General features: G+C 45.4%; 1 protein-coding gene across 1 annotated transcript; it reads left to right on the top strand.

The window, feature by feature from the left end:
- The first annotated feature begins 186 nt into the window (after positions 1 to 186).
- On the top strand, positions 187 to 20,578 carry LOC311119799 (transmembrane channel-like protein 7). Its single transcript, XM_084194451.1, has 16 exons — positions 187 to 329; positions 816 to 1,083; positions 3,326 to 3,474; positions 3,791 to 3,946; positions 4,731 to 4,816; positions 4,949 to 5,094; positions 5,843 to 5,990; positions 8,670 to 8,846; positions 11,132 to 11,277; positions 11,499 to 11,613; positions 17,471 to 17,568; positions 17,706 to 17,889; positions 18,257 to 18,387; positions 18,645 to 18,800; positions 19,021 to 19,099; positions 19,315 to 20,578. The coding sequence occupies exons 1-16, from the start codon at positions 314 to 316 to the stop codon at positions 19,492 to 19,494; spliced, it is 2,235 nt and encodes a 744-aa protein (XP_084050577.1). The 5' UTR covers positions 187 to 313; the 3' UTR covers positions 19,495 to 20,578.
- The last annotated feature ends 88 nt before the right edge of the window (positions 20,579 to 20,666 follow it).

Genomic DNA, 20,666 nt, shown 5'->3' with positions numbered 1-20,666 from the left:
CTAGAACAAATAAACGTCAAATTGTTGGTCGGTCGTTTGTCAGTATTGAAATTAGATTAAATTCCAGTCATACATACCATTAAATAAACTTATTGTTTATAATTGTGGGAAAGCATGCTATGCCGATCTAGTATTTATATATCTAGCCTCCAGAGTTGCGTCGCTTTGGGATTCAGGAAAGCGAATGCTGCTTTGTTTTCCTTCTGCTGACTGTGACAGCCGAAGTCAGCTAGCTACGCTAGTCAGCCAGCTGGCTAACAAAGTTGTTCATTAAACGTTCTTTGATATTAAAAGTGCACGAGGACAACTGAAAATGGAGAGCGACTCAGGTAACTAAGCAAACTCAATTTCATATGGACCTTCTCAGCAAGTAAGTTGGTCAACGTAGCCAGCTATCTAGCTAGATGAGGCAGGTAAACTTTCCTAATGCTAAAAAGCTAGCCAGCCAACGTTAGCTAGCGTGTAGCTAAAACTGAGCCAATTGTCGTTGTTATTGTTAGAAAACTTCCCTTACTCTTTGAGTTCCATGACATTGAATAGCAACAGTAACTTGATAGCTGAAGTTATGTTTTGATAGTTGTAATTGTTGAGGTGTGGTTTTTCATGTGTACCTGACTGTTGTAATGACTGTATGGCTACACCACTTCCTGTGCATTCACAGCCAAATTATTTAGTGAGTTCAATTATGATATTAATACAGTGTATTGCATTCAAGTATTGCTCTTTAAAACACACATTTTACTCTCACTTCATGAACTTGAACCCCCAGCCTCTTTCCCCAAAACCCATGTTTTTACCATATTTCTCTCTGACAGTGTTCTACACTGACCGTCTGGGAGCACCACGTAACCCACTACTGGACCAGCTCCCCAGCTACCAGTCTCTGCTGTACCGGAGAAAGCCCTCCGCCTCGGGCAGTACCAAGCGCCGTGGCAGCTCACGGACCAGGGTGGGCTCCTCCAACAGCGGGAAATGGGGACAGACCACAGTGGCCAGACAGCATGAGGAGAAACTCAGGACTCAGACCATACAGAGACCGGTCAGGGAACTGCCCAAATCTATGGCGGAGAAACGCAGAGATAAGTGAGATCTCTGACATATAATACAGTGGCTTGCGAAAGTATTCATCCCCCTTGGCATTTTTCCTATTTTGTTGCCTTACAATCTGGAATTAAAATGGATTTTTGGGGGGTTTGTATCATTTGATTTACACAACATGCCAACCACTTTGAAGATGCAAAATATTTATTAATGTGAAACAAACAACAAATAAGACAAAAAAACAGAACTTGAGCATGCATATCTATTTACCCCCCCCCCCCCCCCCCCAAAGTCAATACTTTGTAGATCCACCGTTTGCAGCAATTAAAGCTGCAAGTCTCTTGGGGTATGTCTCTATAAGCTTGGCACATCTAGCCACTGGGATTTTTGCCCATTCTTCAAGGCAAAACTGCTCCAGCTCCTTCATGTTGGATGGGTTCCGCTGATGTACAGCAATCTTTAAGTCATACCACAGATTCTCAATTGGATTGAGGTCTGGGCTTTGACTAGGCCATTCCAAGACATTTAAAAGTTGTACCTTAAACCACTTGAGTGTTGCTTTAGCAGTATGCTTAGGGTCATTGTCCTGCTGGAAGGTGAACCTCCATCCCAGTCTCACATCTCTGGAAGACTGAAACAGGTTTCCCTCAAGAATTTCCCTGTATTTAGCTCCATCCATCATTCCTTCAATTCTGACCAGTTTCCCAGTCCCTGCCGATGAAAAACATCCCCACAGCATTATGCTGCCACCACCATGCTTCACTGTGGGGATGGTGTTCTTTGGATGATGAGAGGTGTTGGGTTTGCGCCACACATAGCGTTTTCCTTGATGGCCAAAAAGCTAAATTTTAGTCTCATCTGACCAGAGTACCTTCTTCCATATGTTTGGGGACTCTCCCACATGCCGTTTGGCGCACACCAAACGTGGTTGCTTATTTATTTCTTTAAGCATTGGCTTTTGTCTGGCCACTCTTCCGTAAAGCCCAGCTCTGTGGAGTGTACGGCTTAAAGTGGTCCTATGGACAGATACTCCAATCTCCGCTGTGGAGCTTTGCAGCTCCTTCAGGGTTATCTTTGGTCTCTTTGTTGCCTCTCTGATGAATGCTCTCCTTGCCTGGTCTGTGAGTTTTGGTGGGCGTCCCTCTCTTGGCAGGTTTGTTGTGGTGCCATATTCTTTCCATTTTTAAATAATGGATTTAATGGTGCTCCGTGGGATGTTCAAAGTTTCAGATATTTTTTTATAACCCAACCCTGATCTGTACTTCTCCACAACTTTGTCCCTGACCTGTTTAGCGAGCTCCTTGGTCTTCATGGTGCCCTTTGCTTAGTGGTGTTGCAGATTGCACACAGGTGGACTTTATTTAACTAATTATGTGACTCCTGAAGGTAATTGGTTGCACCAGATCTTATTTAGGGGCATCATAGCAAAGGGGGTAAATACATATGCATGCACCACTTTTCCGTTATTAATTTTTTAGAATTTTTTGAAACAAGTTATTTTGTCATTTCACTTCACCAATTTGGACTATTTTGTGTATGTCTATTACATGAAATCCAAATAAAAATCCATTTAAATTACAGGTAGGACAAGATAGGAAAAACGCCAAGGGGGATGAATACTTTTGCAAGGCACTGTATGTCATCATACAGTGTTATACTGGTGTAACATGTATTGTAAATATAATATGAAAAGGGTTGCACTGTATAATAAAAACATATGTATACTATGTAACTGTATAAATTACAGGACATCAGAGATTTGTATGTTTTTAACTGAGTCTTACTGTGTTGAAATAATTGGTTATCTGCCTTCATTGCCTTCACTCACTGTAGGGGCCAGCAGTGTATAGTTATTGCTGGGCAGGCAGCATTTCATTATCTCGTATCAATTTGAGACATTACAGGAAGAAAAAAATGTTATGCACTCACTAACTGTAAGTCGCTCTGGATAAGAGTGTCTGCTAAATGACTAAAATATAAATATAAAATATAAATATAAAATATTAGTGAAGGAATGCTCTCTGAATCTCTCCCAGATATGGGACTTCTCAAGCCTTAGGCCAATAACAGAGCACAACATTCACTACAAGTAGGCTACAATTTTATGAACATAACCATCGGGGCTAGAGATGGTTATGTTCATGGAGGACACTATATTGAGTTTCTGTCAAAGCTCTCTTGGTGGATCCTGGTGTGATGTTAGCATTCTTGAAAAAGGCTTAGTATGTAAACATTGACTGACTGATTGATTGCTTAATATATTGACTGATTGATCATCTGACAGGGACCAGCGTTTGGAGCAGGCCAAGGATCTGAGCAGTTGGAGGCAGTGGAGACAGAGCACCAGACGGACCCTGAGGAGGCTGAAGGAGGATGGGTTTGAGATGCTCAGCAACCTGGAGCTCTGGAGGGGAGACATCCACGTCATTGAGGGTAGGAGAGTAGATGCCAGGGACAAAACAACCTGTTACTCCTATTGACTCCTGTTGACATCAATACATGATTTATGTCAAAGGCTGAGTTACACGAACAAAGCTCAAAATTGGATTTGTGAGGGACAAAGGCTAAAGTGTCAACAGAGATTATGTAATATCTCTGATGATAATTGGGCAATTAGAAGTTTTCTTGCTCATTTGTGTGTCTTCTGTTGGAAGCATTGAAAGAAATGAGTGCATTGACATTGATCTCTTTAAGATTCAAGATGGTATCTAAATCACTCATCCCTTCCGCTCTCCGTATCCCAACATAGGGATGTTTGGCACAGGGATCCTGTCCTACTTCTCCTTCCTCCGTTTCCTGGTGCTGCTCAACATCGTCATGTTCCTGCTCATGTTCGGCTTCGTCATGCTGCCCATCATCACCGCCCCCCATGCCTCAGGGAACACCACCTTCAACCACGTAGATGGTAACACAGGCCTTTATATGTTATAGTAAAGTAGACCATATTATACATGTAACTGTCAAGAGAAAGGAAACACACACCCTTTAAACCCCCCTATGCTCCTTTGAGACCCCTCTTTCAAAGTCACTTCTTCCATCCATGGTAGACAAAATAATGGGCAACTGAGCATTTTTATACATGACCCTAAGCATGATGTGATGTTAATTGCTGAATTAACTCAGGAACCACACCTGTGTGGAAGCACCTGCTTTCAATAGACTTTGTATCGTTCATTTACTGAAGTGTTTCCTTTATTTTGGCAGTTACCTGTACATCACAGAAGGTTGGTGGCACTTTAATTGGGGTGGACGGGCTCGTGGTAGTGGCTGAAGCGGAACGTGTGTAATGGTATCAAATACATCAAACACATGGTTTCCATTTACTCCGTTCCAGCCATTATTATGAGCCGTCCTCCCCTCAGCAGCCTCCTCTGCTGTACATGTGTTATATAATATTTATGTAAACTGTAGTTCAGAAAGAGATTGACACCACCTCCAACCCTGTAGATGGTAATAACATGGGCTTTATTTATCATAAAGGTTCAGATAGAGAGTAGAGATATGGGCCATGTAGTCAGTAACTGTTCTGAGACATCAAGAACATCACAATCATGTTTACATTAGATGATGAATGTGGTATTGTTAATCTCGTCTATATATATTTTTGAATTCAGTGTTAATGGACTTCTAGCTAGATGTCTTACTAGCATTGTATTGTTCCTGTGGGTTGCTTTTGTTGTGTTCCACAGGCAGTGAGTGCAGGAACTACCCCAGCACCTCTCGCCGTGGCCTGGTGGTTTTCCACCAGCACATTACAGACCTCCTCTCAGGGACGGTACGGACTACCCTCCTCATATACCACGCTCTATTATTCATGTAATTCAGTCACTCATTGTACGCCTGCATAGAACTGTAGATGATGTTCTGTGACTGAAAATGACTCCCTTGTTTGTTTCACATCTTACAGGGCTTTCTGGAGCAGACCTACCTCTTCTATGGCTACTACAAGGTAGAGGCCATTCACTTCCCTAAGTTCACCTACAACCTGCCTCTGGCCTACCTGCTGGTCACTATAGCCTACCTCTTCCTCAGTCTCATATGGATCGTCAAAAGGTAAAAAAGTGCCCTACCTTACTGTATTCAGACTAGTAATTATACTAGTCTTTTGGATTAACCGGTCCTCAAAAGGCACATCTTCTCAAACATGCACATGCTGTCCAATTGTTTTTCATGGTCATGCAACATACATAGAAGTCATATACAGTTATAGAAATACTTACCGTAATTTTCGGACTATAAGCCACGCCTTTTTTCCAATTTTTCGACCCTGCGGCTTATATAACGGTGCGGCTAATCTATGGATTTTTACAGCTAACAGCCACTAGAAGACCTCCTAAATCTATGGATTTTACAGGTTACAGTCCACCAACTTTAACTCTATGGGCTCTATGACCGGTCCGCGCCCCCCACCTTTAAGCGGCGGGCTCCAGCAGGAAAAACTGGAGGCCGGAAAAGAGTGAGACAGGTAGCGCGCAAAAGTAAAAGTGGAACCGAGAGTGGTACGAGAGACAGAACGAGAGACAGAACGAGAGCAAGACAGACAGACATTACGAGAGCGAGACAGTTTGTCTCTTTCCCGACAATCCCCTCTGTGCCCGAACCCTTACATATGGTAATTAAACATTAAAACACCTGCGGCTTATAGTCCAGTGCGGCTTATATATATACACATCATTCAATATCATTCAATTTAGCTGCTGCGGCTTATACTCCGGTGCGCCTTATAGTGCGGAAAATACGGTATGTTTTTTTAGCAATAGACTGAACTTTCCAAATCTGCATTTCTTGTCGTTCCCCAAAGGTCTGCGACTGGCTTCAAGCATAACCTGGTGCAGGACGAGGATCGCTTCCAGAGTTTCTGCAACAAGATCTTTACCGGATGGGACTTCTGTATCGTCAACGAGAACGCAGCCAGGCTCAAGAGGAGCAGTCTTCTTTATGAACTGAAGGTGAGGTGTCAGTAGTCAGTCGAAAATAAATGATAGCATAGGTTGACTCAAAACAACAGGGAGCAATGTGATTCAACACTATTGACAAAGTGAATTTACAGTTTTTCTCAATTGTTTACACACAAATACTGGTACTTGAGACACAATGACCACAGCATGTAACTCATGCACCAACCCCCTGAACCAATTCTGCTAAACTACAAGCACAATTCCTGCTTTACAATCAAATTGCAGTTCTACAACACACTTTTTTCAAAACACTACACACAAATCTTTGCATTTGGCACAATTTTCATGCAGAAAATCTCTTGTTTTCACAATGAACACACTGCCATTCAAATATGCACACTGACTCATCACATGGGCAAACACCCGTCACACAGTTTTACAATTAGCAATCAGAGCTTTAGCATAAAAGGGCAACAGGTGAGCTCTTCTGTTTTGGAGCAATGGATGCCAACATTGGAAACAGAGGCAGAGCCAGAGGAGTGAGAGTAAGAGGAGGAGGACGGGGAGGACAAGGACGAGGACGAGGAAGGCCAAGGACCGTAAACTCTGATGAGATCCGAACCACCTTGGTTGATCATGTGGTCAACCATGGTCTAACAATGAGGGAGGCTGGGCAAAGAGTACAGCCAAATTTGAGCAGGTACACTGTAGCATCCATCATCCGGACATTCCGAAATGAGAATAGGTAAGAAATCTACTCTCACTAGAAAATTGCAGTACTGCATATCAATACAGTACTCAATGAGTACAGTAGTACAGTATTGCCTGTGGACTGTTCTGTAGGACTGTAAAAATAAAGTATGTTTCAAGTATTTGGGAAATGTATTTCTACTTTGTATTTACAGCATTTTACTATATGTTTGGCAGAACTGAAAGATTATCAACACAAGGTGGTCGGGAACGTGTTCTGTCTCCTGAACAGGAAACTGAAATCATGAACATGGTCCTAGAAAATAACGCCATAACATTACGGCAAATACAAAGAAAAATAATAGAAAACAATGAGATATTTCAAAATATTGATAGGGTAAGCTTATCAACACTGGACCGTGTCTTGCGCAGAAATAATCTCAGGATGAAGCAGGTCTACAGGGTGCCATTTGAACGCAATTCAGAAAGAGTCAAAGAATTGCGATATAACTATGTGCAAGTGAGTCCTATACAATCCCACAATTGATGCATACTCTCAACACTGTATAAATTATACATATTTCAGTATTGTAATCATAATGATTGTGCTTCACAATAGTGACCACTCCATGTCTATTTCTGATATTGTCATGTGTGTTTCAGAGAGTCCTTGAGCTAGAGGTGGCTGCAGTGGAGCACCAGTTCATCTTCATTGATGAGGTTGGATTCAACCTCACAAAAAGACGAAAGAGGGGAAGGAATATCATCGGCCAGCGTGCCATTGTTGAAGTCCCTGGCCAGCGCGGAGGGAACATCACAATGTGTGCAGCGATTACCCACCACGGCGTCATCCATCACCATGCTACCCTTGGCCCCTACAACACCACCCATCTGATCACATTCCTGGGCACACTACACAACACACTCATTCCACCAGATCAGGTAGATGGCCCAGAGCAGCTCAGGTACGTTGTCATTTGTGACAATGTAAGTTTCCACAGGGCTGCTCTGGTTCGTAACTGGTTCACTGCCCACCCACGCTTTAGGTGTTGTTTATCTCCCTCCATATTCTCCATTCCTGGAGATGGAAAGTGTATGACCGAAATCCACAAACGCGTATACCTCTTCTCCAAGCTATGGAAGACGCATGTGGAGACATAGCAGCTGATGCTTTTCATGGCTGGAATCGCCATGCTAGGCGATATTTCCCCCGCTGCTTGGCCAGGGAAAACATTGCTTGTGATGTGGATGAGGTGCTGTGGCCAGACTGCAACAGAAGAGAGGATGCAGCATAGTTTTATTTTTATTTTTTTTACTGTAACTGTATACATTAAATTATTCTGTTTTGTATGTAGACCACTGTATGTGCAACTTTGTGTTGGTTGGGAATGGGATGTACAATATTTTTGTTACCGTGTATTTGTGTGTTCTGAGTATAAAAACAATATTCTCAAATATTTTACAACACACTAATGTATGTACTGTCTGTAGTAATGGCAACACTGAACCAAAAAAAGGCCTAAGTCATTATGATGAATGGAGAAGAAGTGTTTTCCATTCATCATAGTGTTTTACATTGAGCACATCAGTGTTCAACTGGTTCTTATAAATGTCTATTCATATGATGGTTTGTGTGTGTCATTTGAAAACAAAATACAATTTTGATAAGAAATAACATTGTTTTGAATGTAAAGTTTCATTTTGCTGGAGAATTGAGAGGTTTTGCCCATTGTGTGTGTGTTTTTTGATTTGTGTGTAGAGTTCTGAGAATATAAGGCATGCTTTCAGAAAATGTGTGTAAACAATCGAGAAAAACTGTAAGTCCTCAGTTCACACATTTCGGTTACAGCCATATAATGTAACAGAACCATATCGGTTCACTTATCTTTACCACTCTCGCTTCTCACTGACTGTTCTACTAGTCTTTTCCTTTCAGAAGTAGCTGTGTTTATTTGTTTATTCATATATACAGTATAAATGCTTATAACTGCATATAATAGAGATCCTATATTAATTCCTCTGTCTTCTCTATGTCAACAGACTGATCTGGAAGAGGAGCGGATCAAGCAGAAGATAGCAGACAGGACACGGAAGGAGAAGTGTAGGATCTACGTGATCCGACTGATCCTGAATCTGTTTGTCATCACTGTACTGGCTGCCTGCTTCTACTCCATCTACATAGCCACCAACTTCTCCCAGAAAGCACAGATGACTAAGGTACTATAGCTAACATGTATTGGAGGATTCTTTTTAAATCACATTGTGATAAACCTTTAAACCGCAATATTAGTTTAGTTCAGTTTAGTTTAATTTCATGTGTACTATAGCAGCTTAAAGCTGAATTGCAGTAGAACAATACGAGAAAACACATTTAAATCAATAAATGGAGATACAAGACGATGAAAAGGTCATGAAGGAAGTTGAAGCAGGAGTGGAGGAGGGAGCATCAGCCACGGAGGATAGATGGTCAGAGTCAGTCAGAGACAGGTCTGGAGTCTCCTCAGCACACCTTGCTGTCTCTGATGTCCTCAGCCTCTCCTTAGGAGGTACAGTTGAAGTCTGAAGTTTACATACACCTTCGCCAAATACATTTCAACTCAGTTTTTCACAATTCCTGACATTTAATCCTAGTAAAAATTCCCTGTTTTAGGTCAGTTAGGATCACCACTTTATTTTAAGAATGTGAAATGACAGAATAATAGTAGAGAGAGTGATTTATTTCAGAAGTTAGAAGTTTACATACACGCAAATTTTTTTTTTGGGGGGGGGGGGGTGGATACATACACTCAATTTGGTATTTGGTAGCATTGCCTTTACATTGTTTAACTTGGGTCAAACGTTTTGGGTAGCCTTCCACAAGCTTCCCACAATAAGTTGGGTGAATTTTGGCCCATTCCTCCTGACAGAGCTGGTGTAACTGAGTCAGGTTTGTAGGCCTCCTTGCTCTATAGGATTGAGATCAGGGCTTTGTGATGGCCACTCCAATACCTTGACTTTGTTGTCCTTAAGCCATTTTGCCACAACTTTGGAAGTATGCTTGGGGTCATTGTCAATTTGGAAGACACATTTGCAACCAAGCTTTAACTTCCTGACTGATGTCTTGAGATGTTGCTTCAATATATCCACATAATTTTCCTTCCTCATGATGCCATCTATTTTGTGAAGTGCACCAGTCCCTCCTGCAGCAAAGAACCCCCACAGCATGATGCTGCCACCCCCGTGCTTCACGGTTGGGATGGTGTTCTTCGGCTTGCAAGCGTTCCCCCCTTTTCCTCCAAACATAACAATGGTCATTATGGCCAAACAGTAATATTTTTGTTTCATCAGACCAGAGGACATTTCTCCAAAAAGTACAATCTTTGTCCCCATGTGCAGTTGCAAAACGTAGTCTGGCTTTTTTATGGCGGTTTCGGAGCAGTGGCTTCTTCCTTGCTGAGCGGCCTTTCCGGTTATGTCGATATAGGACTCGTTTTACTGTGGATATAGATACTTTTGTACCTGTTTCCTCCAGCATCTTCACAAGATCCTTTGCTGTTGTTCTGGGATTGATTTGCACTTTCGCACCAAAGTAGTTCATCTCTAGGAGACAGAACGCGTCTCCTTCCTGAGCGGTATGACGGCTGCGTGGTCCCATGGGGTTTATACTTGCGTACTATTGTTTGTACAGATGAATGTGGTACCTTCAGGCGTTTGGAAATTGCTCCCAAGGATGAACCAGACTTCTGGGGGTCTACAATTTTTTTTTCTGAGGTCTTCTGAGGCTGATTTCCTTTGATTATCCCATGATGTCAAGCAAAGAGGCACTAAGTTTGAAGGTAGGCCTTGAAATACATCCACAGGTACACCTCCAATTAACTCTAATGATGTCAATTAGCCTGTCAGAAGCTTCTAAAGCCATGACATCATTTTCTGGAATTTTCCAAGCTGTTTAAAGGCACAGTCAACTTAGTGTATGTAAACCTCTGACCCACTGGAATTTTGAATTATAAGTCAAATAATCTGTGTGTAAACAATTGTTGAAAAATTACTTGTCATGCACAAAGTAGATGTCCTAACCGACTTGCCAAAACGATAGTTTGTTATCACGAAATTTGTGGAGTGGTTGAAAAACGAGTTTTAATGACTCCAACCTAAGTGTATGTAAACTTCCGACTTCAACTGTAGCTTGTCAATAGACCTATACTTCTTTTAGGGGTGTCAAACTATAAAATACATACATATTATTTTCAAACATTCCCCAGGGGGAAACTATCTTAATCGCCATTTAAATTACTAAAACCAAATCTAAACTGTGTAGAAATGATAATGGACCTGCATGTATAGTCTCTTCACTCTGTCCAGCTTGCTAACAGTCATCAAAAGGAAAACTAGACAGTCAGGGAGCGTTGAAGAGTGAGGCCCTCCAGACCTCGGTGAAGACCGAATGCGGCCCTTCCTCAGTACTGTATACTTAATGACATATGTATTTTCTGTTTTGCTTCAAACACGCGTCATCATAACAGGTGAATTTCATCCTGGACCTGATCTATGAGTACCTACCGTCCATCGTCATCACCCTGGCCAACTTCATCACCCCCCTCATCTTCTCCCTCATCATCCAGTATGAAGACTACTCCCCCGCCTTCGAGATCCGCTTCACTCTCATGAGGTAAACAACAGGACTGGGGTTGTTTTCATTTCAATTCAGGAATTTAAATGAATTAAAACATTTCAGTTTACTTCCTGAATTGATATTAAATTTACCCCAGCCCTGGTAACCAAGCACTTCCTTCTGTGGAAATCAATGAATGATGCTGTTGTTTCACATCGATTCCAGTTTGCATACTGATTTAGTAATCTAATTTCTTTATAATGTCAATCTTTCCACAGGTGTGTGTTCATGCGCCTGACCAGTATCTGTGTGCTTCTCGTCTCACTCTGGGGTCAGATCACCTCTTGCCAGGAAGGCGACTGTGTCTGTGGGTACAACCACGTCCTCTACCCGGTGAGTGGGGGTCAAAGGTCACCGTAAATATACAGTACATATTGATGTTGGAAGGTACCATTGCGCAGTGGTGGAAAAAGTACCTTATTGTCATACTTGAGTAAAAGTAAAGATACCTTAATAGAAAATTACTCAAGTAAAAGTGAAAGTCACCCAGTAAAATACGACTTGAGTAAAAGTAAAAACATATTTGGTTTTAAATATACTTAAGTATCAAAAGTAAATGTAATTGCCAAAATATACTTAAGTATCAAAAGTTAAAGTATTAATCATTTCAAATGTCTTATATTTAGCAAACCAGTAGGCACGGATAGCCAGGGGCACACTCAGACATCATTTACAAACGAAGCTGTCACGTTGCTGTGGATTGGTGTGGTGTAGAATCAGGCGCAGGAAGCAGAGGATAAGTCTAACAAGACTTTACTAGAGCACACAAAAATAATCCAAACAGCCCGGAGGCAAAAGGACGCACACAGGCGTAAATAAGCGAGCGCACACACAGGTGCGAAAATACTCTCCTAAACACAAGGAGGAAGCTATGAAAATAGCGTACCGACACGGGTAGCGCAACAACACGACACAAACAATTACACACAACACTAAACTACCAACAAGGAAACTAAATAGGGTGCTAAATGAGACATAACACAAAACAGGTGTGACTAACAGACAAAACCAATCAAACAAGAAACATAGAGCGGTGGCAGCTAGTACTCCGGAGACGACGACCGGCGAAACCTGCCCGAACAAGGAGGAGGAGCCGCCTCGGCCGAAACCGTGACAGTACCCCCCCCTTGACGAGCCGCGCGCCGCTTCCGGCCTCGGGGACGACCAGGAGGACGCGGAGCAGGGCGCGTAGGATGACCACGATGGAATTCGGTCATCAGGGACGGGTCCAGAATGTCCCTCCTCGGCACCCAGCACCGCTCCTCCGGACCGTACCCCTCCCACTCCACGAGATATTGGAGACCCCCCATCCGGCGTCTCGAATCCAGGATGGTCCGAACAGTGTACGCCGGAGCCCCCTCGATGTCCAACGGGGGCGGAGGAGTCTCCTCAATCTCAAAGTCCTGGAGTGGACCAGCTACCACCGGCCTGAGGAGAGACACATGGAACAAGGGGTTAATATTCTTGTAATCAATAGGTAGTTCTAACCTGTAACACACCTCGTTCAATCTCCTCAGGACTTTAAAAGGCCCCACAAACCGCCGACCCAGCTTCCGGCAGGGCAGGCGGAGGGGCAGGTTTCTGGTTGAGAGCCAGACTCGATCTCTAGGTGCGTACACTGGCCCCTCACTGCGGTGTAGGTCGGCGCTCGTCTTCTGTCGACGTATGGCACGCTGCAGATGGACGTGTGCAGCGTTCCACGTCTCCTCCGAGCGCCGCACCCACTCATCCACAGCGGGGGCCTCGATCTGGCTCTCATGCCACGGTGCCAGAACCGGCTGGTACCCTAACACACACTGGAAAGGGGTTAGTCTCGTGGAGGAGTGGCAGAGAGAGTTCTGTGCCATCTCGGCCCAGGGCACATATCTCGCCCACTCCTCCGGCCGGCCCTGACAATATGACCTCAGAAACCTACCCACATCCTGGTTGACTCGTTCGACCTGCCCATTACTCTCCGGGTGGTAACCCGAGGTAAGGCTCACCGAGACCCCCAAACGTTCCATAAATGCTCTCCAGACTCTGGAGGTAAACTGGGGGCCTCGATCGGACACTATATCCTCGGGCACCCCGTAATGCCGGAAGACGTGAGTAAATAGAGCCTCAGCGGTCTGTAGGGCAGTAGGAAGACCCGGCATGGGAAGGAGACGACAGGCCTTCGAGAACCGATCCACAACGACCAGGATGGTGGTATTCCCCTGTGAGGAGGGAAGATCGGTAACAAAATCCACCGAGAGGTGAGACCAGGGTCGTTGTGGAACGGGCAGGGGCTGTAATTTACCCCTGGGCAAGTGTCTGGGCGCCTTACACTGGGCACACACTGAGCAGGAGGAGACATAAACCCTCACATCCCTGGCTAACGTTGGCCACCAGTATTTCGTACTAAGGCAGTGCACTGTCCGGCCAATACCTGGATGTCCAGAGGAGGGGGACGTGTGAGCCCAATAAATCAGCCGATCCCGGACCTCGAGCGGGACGTACGCCCGACCCACCGGACACTGTGGAGGACTAGGGTCGGTGCGTAATGCCCGCTCGATCTCCGCATCGACCTCCCACACCACCAGTGCCACCAGACAAGACTCCGGTAGTATGGGAATGGACTCCACGCACCTCTCCTCCGTGTCATACCGACGGGACAGAGCATCTGCCTTCCCGTTCTGGGACCCAGGGATGTAAGTGATCTTGAACACAAACCGGGCGAGAAACATAGTCCATCGAGCCTGGCGAGGATTCAGTCTCCTAGCTGCCCGAATGTATTCCAGGTTACGATGGTCGGTCAGAATGAGGAAAGGGTGCTGAGCCCCCTCAAGCCAATGCCTCCACACCTTTAGGGCCTGTACTACGGCTAACAGCTCCCTGTCCCCTACGTCATAATTCCGCTCCGCCGGACTTAGCTTCTTAGAATAAAAAGCACAGGGGCGGAGCTTAGGTGGTGTACCGGATCGTTGAGAAAGAACTGCCCCGATACCGGCCTCAGACGCGTCCACCTCAACTTGGAAGGGTAAAGTGGGATCCGGGTGCGCCAACACCGGAGCCGAGGTAAACAGGTCCTTCAGTCTCCCAAAGGCCCTGTCCGCCTCAGCCGACCACTGCAAGCGCACCGGACCCCCCTTCAGAAGAGACGTTATGGGAGCTGCCACCTGTCCAAAACCCCGGATAAACCTCCGGTAGTAATTCGCAAAACCCAAGAACCGCTGCACCTCTTTAACCGTAGTTGGGGTTTGCCAATTACGCACGGCGGACACTCGGTCCACCTCCATTCTCACCCCTGACGCAGACAACTGGTAACCCAAAAAGGAAACTGACTCCTGAAAGAACAGACATTTCTCAGCTTTGACATACAGGTCATGCTCCAACAGTCTCCTCAATACCCTGCGCACCAGGGCTACATGCTCGGCCCGAGTAGAACTGTACACAAGAATATAATCTATGTACACCACTACTCCCTGCGCCTGCATGTCCTGGAAAATTTCATCTACAAACGATTGGAAGACTGATGGAGCATTCATTAACCCATATGGCATGACGAGATACTCGTAATGGCCGGAGGTAGTACTAAATGCTGTCTTCCACTCATCGCCCTCCCTAATGCGCACCAAGTTATATGCGCTCCTGAGGTCCAATTTTGTGAAGAACCGTGCCCCGTGTAATGACTCCGTCATGGTCCCAATCAGCGGGAGTGGATAACTATATTTCACAGTTACCTGATTGAGACCGCGGTAATCAATACACGGACGCAAACCTCCATCCTTTTTCTTCACAAAAAAGAAGCTCGAGGACGCGGGAGAAGTGGAGGGCCGTATGTATCCCTGTCTCAGAGACTCGGCAATGTAAGTTTCCATTGCCCTTTTCTCCTCCTGTGACAAAGGATACACATGGCTCCGCGGAAGCGCGGCTCCTGTCTGGAGGTCTATCGCACAATCCCCTTGTCTATGAGGTGGCAACCGTGCCGCTCTGGTCTTACTAAACACGAGCGCCAAATCCTCATACTCAGGAGGAATGTGCAGTGCTGGCATCTGGTTCGGACTCTCCACCGAGGTCGCCCCTACGGAAACACCCAGACATAACCCCTCACACTGAGCAGACCACCCTTTAAGAGCCTTCTCTCGCCACGAAATAGTAGGATCATGGGTAATCAACCAGGGAAGCCCCAGTACCACCGGATACGCAGGAGAGTCGATCAGATAGAGTTGAATCGTCTCCTCATGACCCCCCTGCGTCATCATCCTAAGTGGCGCTGTGACCTCCCCAATCAACCCAGATCCTAACGGACGACTATCTAAGGCATGTACAGGAAAGGGCTTTTCGACTGGAAGGAGGGGAATCCCTAACTTAACACAGAATTTCCGATCTACAAAATTCCCAGCTGCGCCTGAATCGACTAGCACCTTATGCTGGGAACGAGGTGCAACCTGTGGGAAACAAACAGGTAATGTAATGTGTATGACAGAAAGCTCTGGGTAAGTAGGGCGCCTACTCACCTGGGAGGACTCCCCACTGTATGACCTGCCATCTCCCTCACCAGGGGACCCTCCCCAGCACCTAGCCGCGGTGTGCCCTCCGCGGCCACACTTGGTGCAGGAGACTGCCCCCCTCGGGCTCCTACCTCTTCTCCCTCTAGCGCCAGCACCTCCAAGCTCCATCGGACTCTGCTCGGAGGCGCTGGAGGGTGGAACGGGAGGCCCCCACCTGGGACGTCCGCGGGTCGCAAGCAGGGTGTCCAGTCGAATGGCCATGTCCACCAGCTGGTCAAATGTTAGTGTAGTGTCCCTGCATGCTAACTCCCTGCGGACGTCCTCCCGAAGGCTACATCTAAAGTGGTCTATGAGGGCCCTCTCATTCCACCCAGCATCCGCCGCTAGAGTCCGGAACTCCAGCGCAAACTCTTGAGCGCTCCTCATCCCCTGTCGGAGGTGGAATAGACGCTCCCCCGCCGCCTTCCCCTCTGGTGGATGGTCGAAGACAGCACGGAAGCGGCGGGAGAACTCCGCATAGGTGACTGTGGCAGCGTCTATTCCCCTCCATTCGGCGTTGGCCCACTCCAACGCCTTGCCGGTGAGACAGGAGATGAGGGCGGAAACGCTCTCGTATCCCGAGGGCGCCGGGTGTATGGTGGCAAGGTAGAGCTCCACTTGTAAGAGGAACCCCTGACACCCAGCAGCGGTGCCGTCGTACGCCCTCGGGAGCGAGAGCCGAATCCCACTGGGTTCCGGTCGATGGACGGGCTGGCTGTCCGGTGGTGATGGTGCGATAGGTGGGGCTGTGGGAACCCCGCTGGTTTTCCATCGACGAAGGGTGTCCATGACGCCCTCCAAGGCGTGCCCGATCCGGTTGATTCGGTGCTCTTGACCAAGGAGACGCTCCTCCATGATGTCGACGGGTGCTCCTGCTGATTCCATGTGTGGTGTGTAATTCTGTCACGTTGCTGTGGATTGGTGTGGTGTAGAATCAGGCGCAGGAAGCAGAGGATAAGTCCAACAAGACTTTACTAGAGCACACAAAAATAATCCAAACAGCCCGGAGGCAAAAGGACGCACACAGGCGTAAATAAGCGAGCGCACACACAGGTGCGAAAATACTCTCCTAAACACAAGGAGGAAGCTATGAAAATAGCGTACCGACACGGGTAGCGCAACAACACGACACGAACAATTACACACAACACTAAACTACCAACAAGGAAACTAAATAGGATGCTAAATGAGACATAACACAAAACAGGTGTGACTAACAGACAAAACCAATCAAACAAGAAACATAGAGCGGTGGCAGCTAGTACTCCGGAGACGACGACCGGCGAAACCTGCCCGAACAAGGAGGAGGAGCCGCCTCGGCCGAAACCGTGACAGAAGCATTTGTGTTTAGTGAGTCCGCCAGATCAGAGGCAGTAGGGATGATCAGGGATGTTCTCTTGATAAGTGTGTGAATTTGACAATTTTCTGTCCTGCTAAGCATTCAAAATGTAACAAGTACTTTTGGGTGTCAGGGAAAATGTATGGAGTAAAAAGTACATTATTTTCTTTAGGAATGTAGTGAAGTAAAAGTAAAAGTTGTAAAAAATATAAATAGTAAAGTAAAGTACAGATACCCAAAAAAACGACTTAAGTAGTACTTTAAAGTATTTTTACTTAAGTACTTTACAACACTGCCATTGCGTTACTATGATCTCATATGATTCTGCCTCTGCCTACAGTGTTGGGAGTCTCGTGTGGGCCAGGAGATGTACAAACTCATGATCTTTGATTTCATCATCATCGGTGCCGTCACTGTCTTTGTGGAGTTCCCTAGGAAGTAAGTAATCTTTTCTCTCCTCTCCTCTCCTCTCCTCTCCTCTCCTCTCCTCTCCTCTCCTCTCCTCTCCTCTCCTCTCCTCTCCTCTCCTCTTTTGACGGTTCTTTCTCTCTCCCTCTCCCCCCTCCCTCCCCTAGACTCATAGTGAACTACTGTGACTGCGGCCTGGCCAAGTGGTGGGGCCAGCAGGAGTTTGCCATCCCCCAGAACGTCCTGGATATCGTGTATGGCCAGACCATCTGCTGGATCGGGACGTTCTACTGCCCCCTGCTGCCCGCCATCTGCACCATCAAGTACTTCATCATCTTCTACATCAAAAAGGTAATATACCATAGAAAAAGAAATACTAGAAAGTGGGCCGGTGGACATAATTGTATTTCTATGTAATACAGCATCAGGAAGGTACTTGATATGAATGACTGTTGGTGTTTTTGGTTGTAGCGTATGGTTTAAGCTGGGTCTAAACATCTGGTTACATACTCTAGGTAACCGTGGTTCCCTGATTGAGTTGAATGAGACATACTGTACCACATAGGTAATAGTATAGGTCAGGATATTTCCTTATCCTAATTCCTTCAGCCAACTGATAGAGAAAAGGACAATCACATACATGTGTGTATTATGTTGACTGAAAGGGAATTCTCACCCACAGATATGTTGATTAATGTATGTATTGTCTACCCTGCAGGTAACCCTGGTGAATAACTGCCGCCCGACCACCCGTCCGTTCCGAGCCTCCAGCTCCAACTTCTTCTTCCTGGCTGTGCTGCTGATTGGCCTGGCCCTGGCCTGTGTACCTGTCACCATTAGCATCGCACAGTAAGTACATGGTTGCAGTTAGCCTAGCATGCATCTTTGCACTGAAACTTACCATGCACCAATCTCATACCTTTTTCACACTGCTGAGCCTAACTGAGCTGTACTGCTGTACTGTTGCTGAAACTGGGCTGGAAAGGAAAATATTTGAGTCAGCATAGTACAGTTTGGCTTGGGACCGTAGTGTGAAATAGTATCAATCTGCTCCTAGATCAGTTGTTGGGGACATAAACGAACCCTCCCCGTCTCTCCCTTATCAGGATCAGCTGTTCCCAGGCCTGTGGTCCCTTCGTTAACTACACCACGTCCTGGGAGGTGCTCCCCCGGGCCGTGTCCCAGCTGCCTGCAGGAGTACGCACATTCCTCCTGGCCATCTCCTCTGAGGCCTTCGCCGTCTCCTTCTTTGTCATCACATGGTACGGGTTCCGGCCAATGATATCACTCCTTGTTTTATTTATCTTAGCTCAATCAGTCTGTCTACGGTTCATTGCCATTTGATATCCAGGCTCATAGATTGTGTGTTCAGCCAATCAATCAATAAAATGTATTTATAAAACCCTTTTTACATCAACACGTCATCACAAAGTGCCATCAAAATTCTGTTTTGTTAACCCTTGTGTCTCTTTCCTTCCTCAGCCTGGCTATGTTTTATGTCATTGCTCTAGCTGGAGCTCACAAGCGAGTTATCAACCAACTGAGGGAACAGCTAGTCATGGTGAGTAGCTACAGTAAGCAGTCTACTTACAGGGCTGCACAGCTCTATACTGTACAGTAGCTACAAAGGAGTTAGGGTTAGGGTTAACACTTTTTTTCCTGACCATATAACCTGACCAGAAAAAAAATGGACGTCCTAGTTATCTGGCATAACATTGTTATAGGGCATAGGGTAAACTTAGGCACTAACCCTCCTCTTCTCCCTGTTCGGGCCAGGATGGGCGAGACAAGCGTTTCCTGATCCAGAAGCTGTGTCAGGCCCAGAGGACCTGTGCTGTTAGATTCCCAGGTTCTGGTTCCCAGTCCCACTCCTCAGACAGAGTCAGCCCCAGCTACCGCTCCAACTCTGGGGTCTTCCTGGTCCATCCACCCCCAGACTCTGCTACTCATGTCTGAAATGATAGGATTAGGCCCCTGAGTTTTACCTGACCAAAAAACTCAGGGCCCTTGATATTACTTGTAACTGGCTGTCTAAACACTATTACTGGCAGACACTATAGGGGCTGGTTTCCCAGATATAGATTAAGTCAAGCCCTGGACTAAAATGCATGCCCAATGGAGAATCTCCATTAAAGTAGCTTTTTAGTCCAGGACCAGACTCAATCTGTGTCCAGGAAACCAGCCATATCACTGGCAGACACTAGATTTGAGGAACACTACGTAACTGGGAGATTAGCTTTGCCAATCAAGACTTTGGTTTTGTTCCAACGCAAATTGAGATCTGAGGATGTTCAAACGTTTTACAATATTGGACCAATAGTTTGAACTCAAAGCTGGCAAAATAGCTACTTACTGCCTTTGGTGGGGAATATCTTGTTGTCCTGTTTGTTGTTGACTACTAGAAACACTACTATTTATTTGTGTTGTCATGATGAGAATTCTGCTGACTATCACATTTTCCCTTCCAAGAAGGACTCTTCTTATGACAATAACCACTATAAAGCTTTGAATCTCCCTTTTCAGTAAGTTAATACTATTTTTTCAAAGCTGATCCCATATTGTTACACACCTATGAACACAACATTCTTCGTGCACTTTAAGTGTGGCCTTACTGGTTTATCTTTTAAAGGTATACTGTATTGATGTGTCAACTTATATTCCTTATTCTCTTGTTTACTATTTCTATTAACTCCCTCTAAGTATTAACTTTTAATGACCATGAGAAGCTACATGGGATTCAACATTTCAAAATGTATTTGAGATCTACTGTCCCAACTTCTGCTACATACCAAACTGAACTAATACTTTGTACTGTACTCTGTCTCCACTGCCTGTATTCCATAAAGGGGAAGCTTTGTCATTGAAAGTATTGTATCCATTGCAAACATTTGTTTTTGGGTGAACTGTTACATTTTAATCAACTAATAAGATATCATTTTGGCAAAAGGTTTTGTTTTGTATCATTCCAAAATATGTGTGTTATTCATCATTGAATTGTGGATGGAAAAGGAAAATAAATAATGGAAGTATTTAAAACGTATGTTATTACTTGTTATATTTTGTGTGAATATAACTTGTTTAATTTGTTCAATACGGAAACCCAAAAGACAAGATTGTGTTCATAGGCA

The sequence above is a fragment of the Coregonus lavaretus genome (assembly GCF_964263955.1).
Source record: "Coregonus lavaretus genome assembly, contig: HAP1_SCAFFOLD_580, whole genome shotgun sequence".
In the NCBI taxonomy this organism is placed as follows: Eukaryota; Metazoa; Chordata; class Actinopteri; order Salmoniformes; family Salmonidae; genus Coregonus; species Coregonus lavaretus.
This window is presented reverse-complemented; position numbering and strand designations above follow the sequence as displayed.

What these genes read in the sequence shown, in the direction of transcription:
- LOC311119799 (XM_084194451.1), top strand. An exon ending in GTCTTCTTTATGAACTGAAG is followed by an intron (nt 5,991 to 8,669) that starts GTGAGGTGTCAG and finishes CTATGTCAACAG; the next exon opens with ACTGATCTGGAAGAGGAGCG. An exon ending in ACAACCACGTCCTCTACCCG is followed by an intron (nt 11,614 to 17,470) that starts GTGAGTGGGGGT and finishes CTCTGCCTACAG; the next exon opens with TGTTGGGAGTCTCGTGTGGG.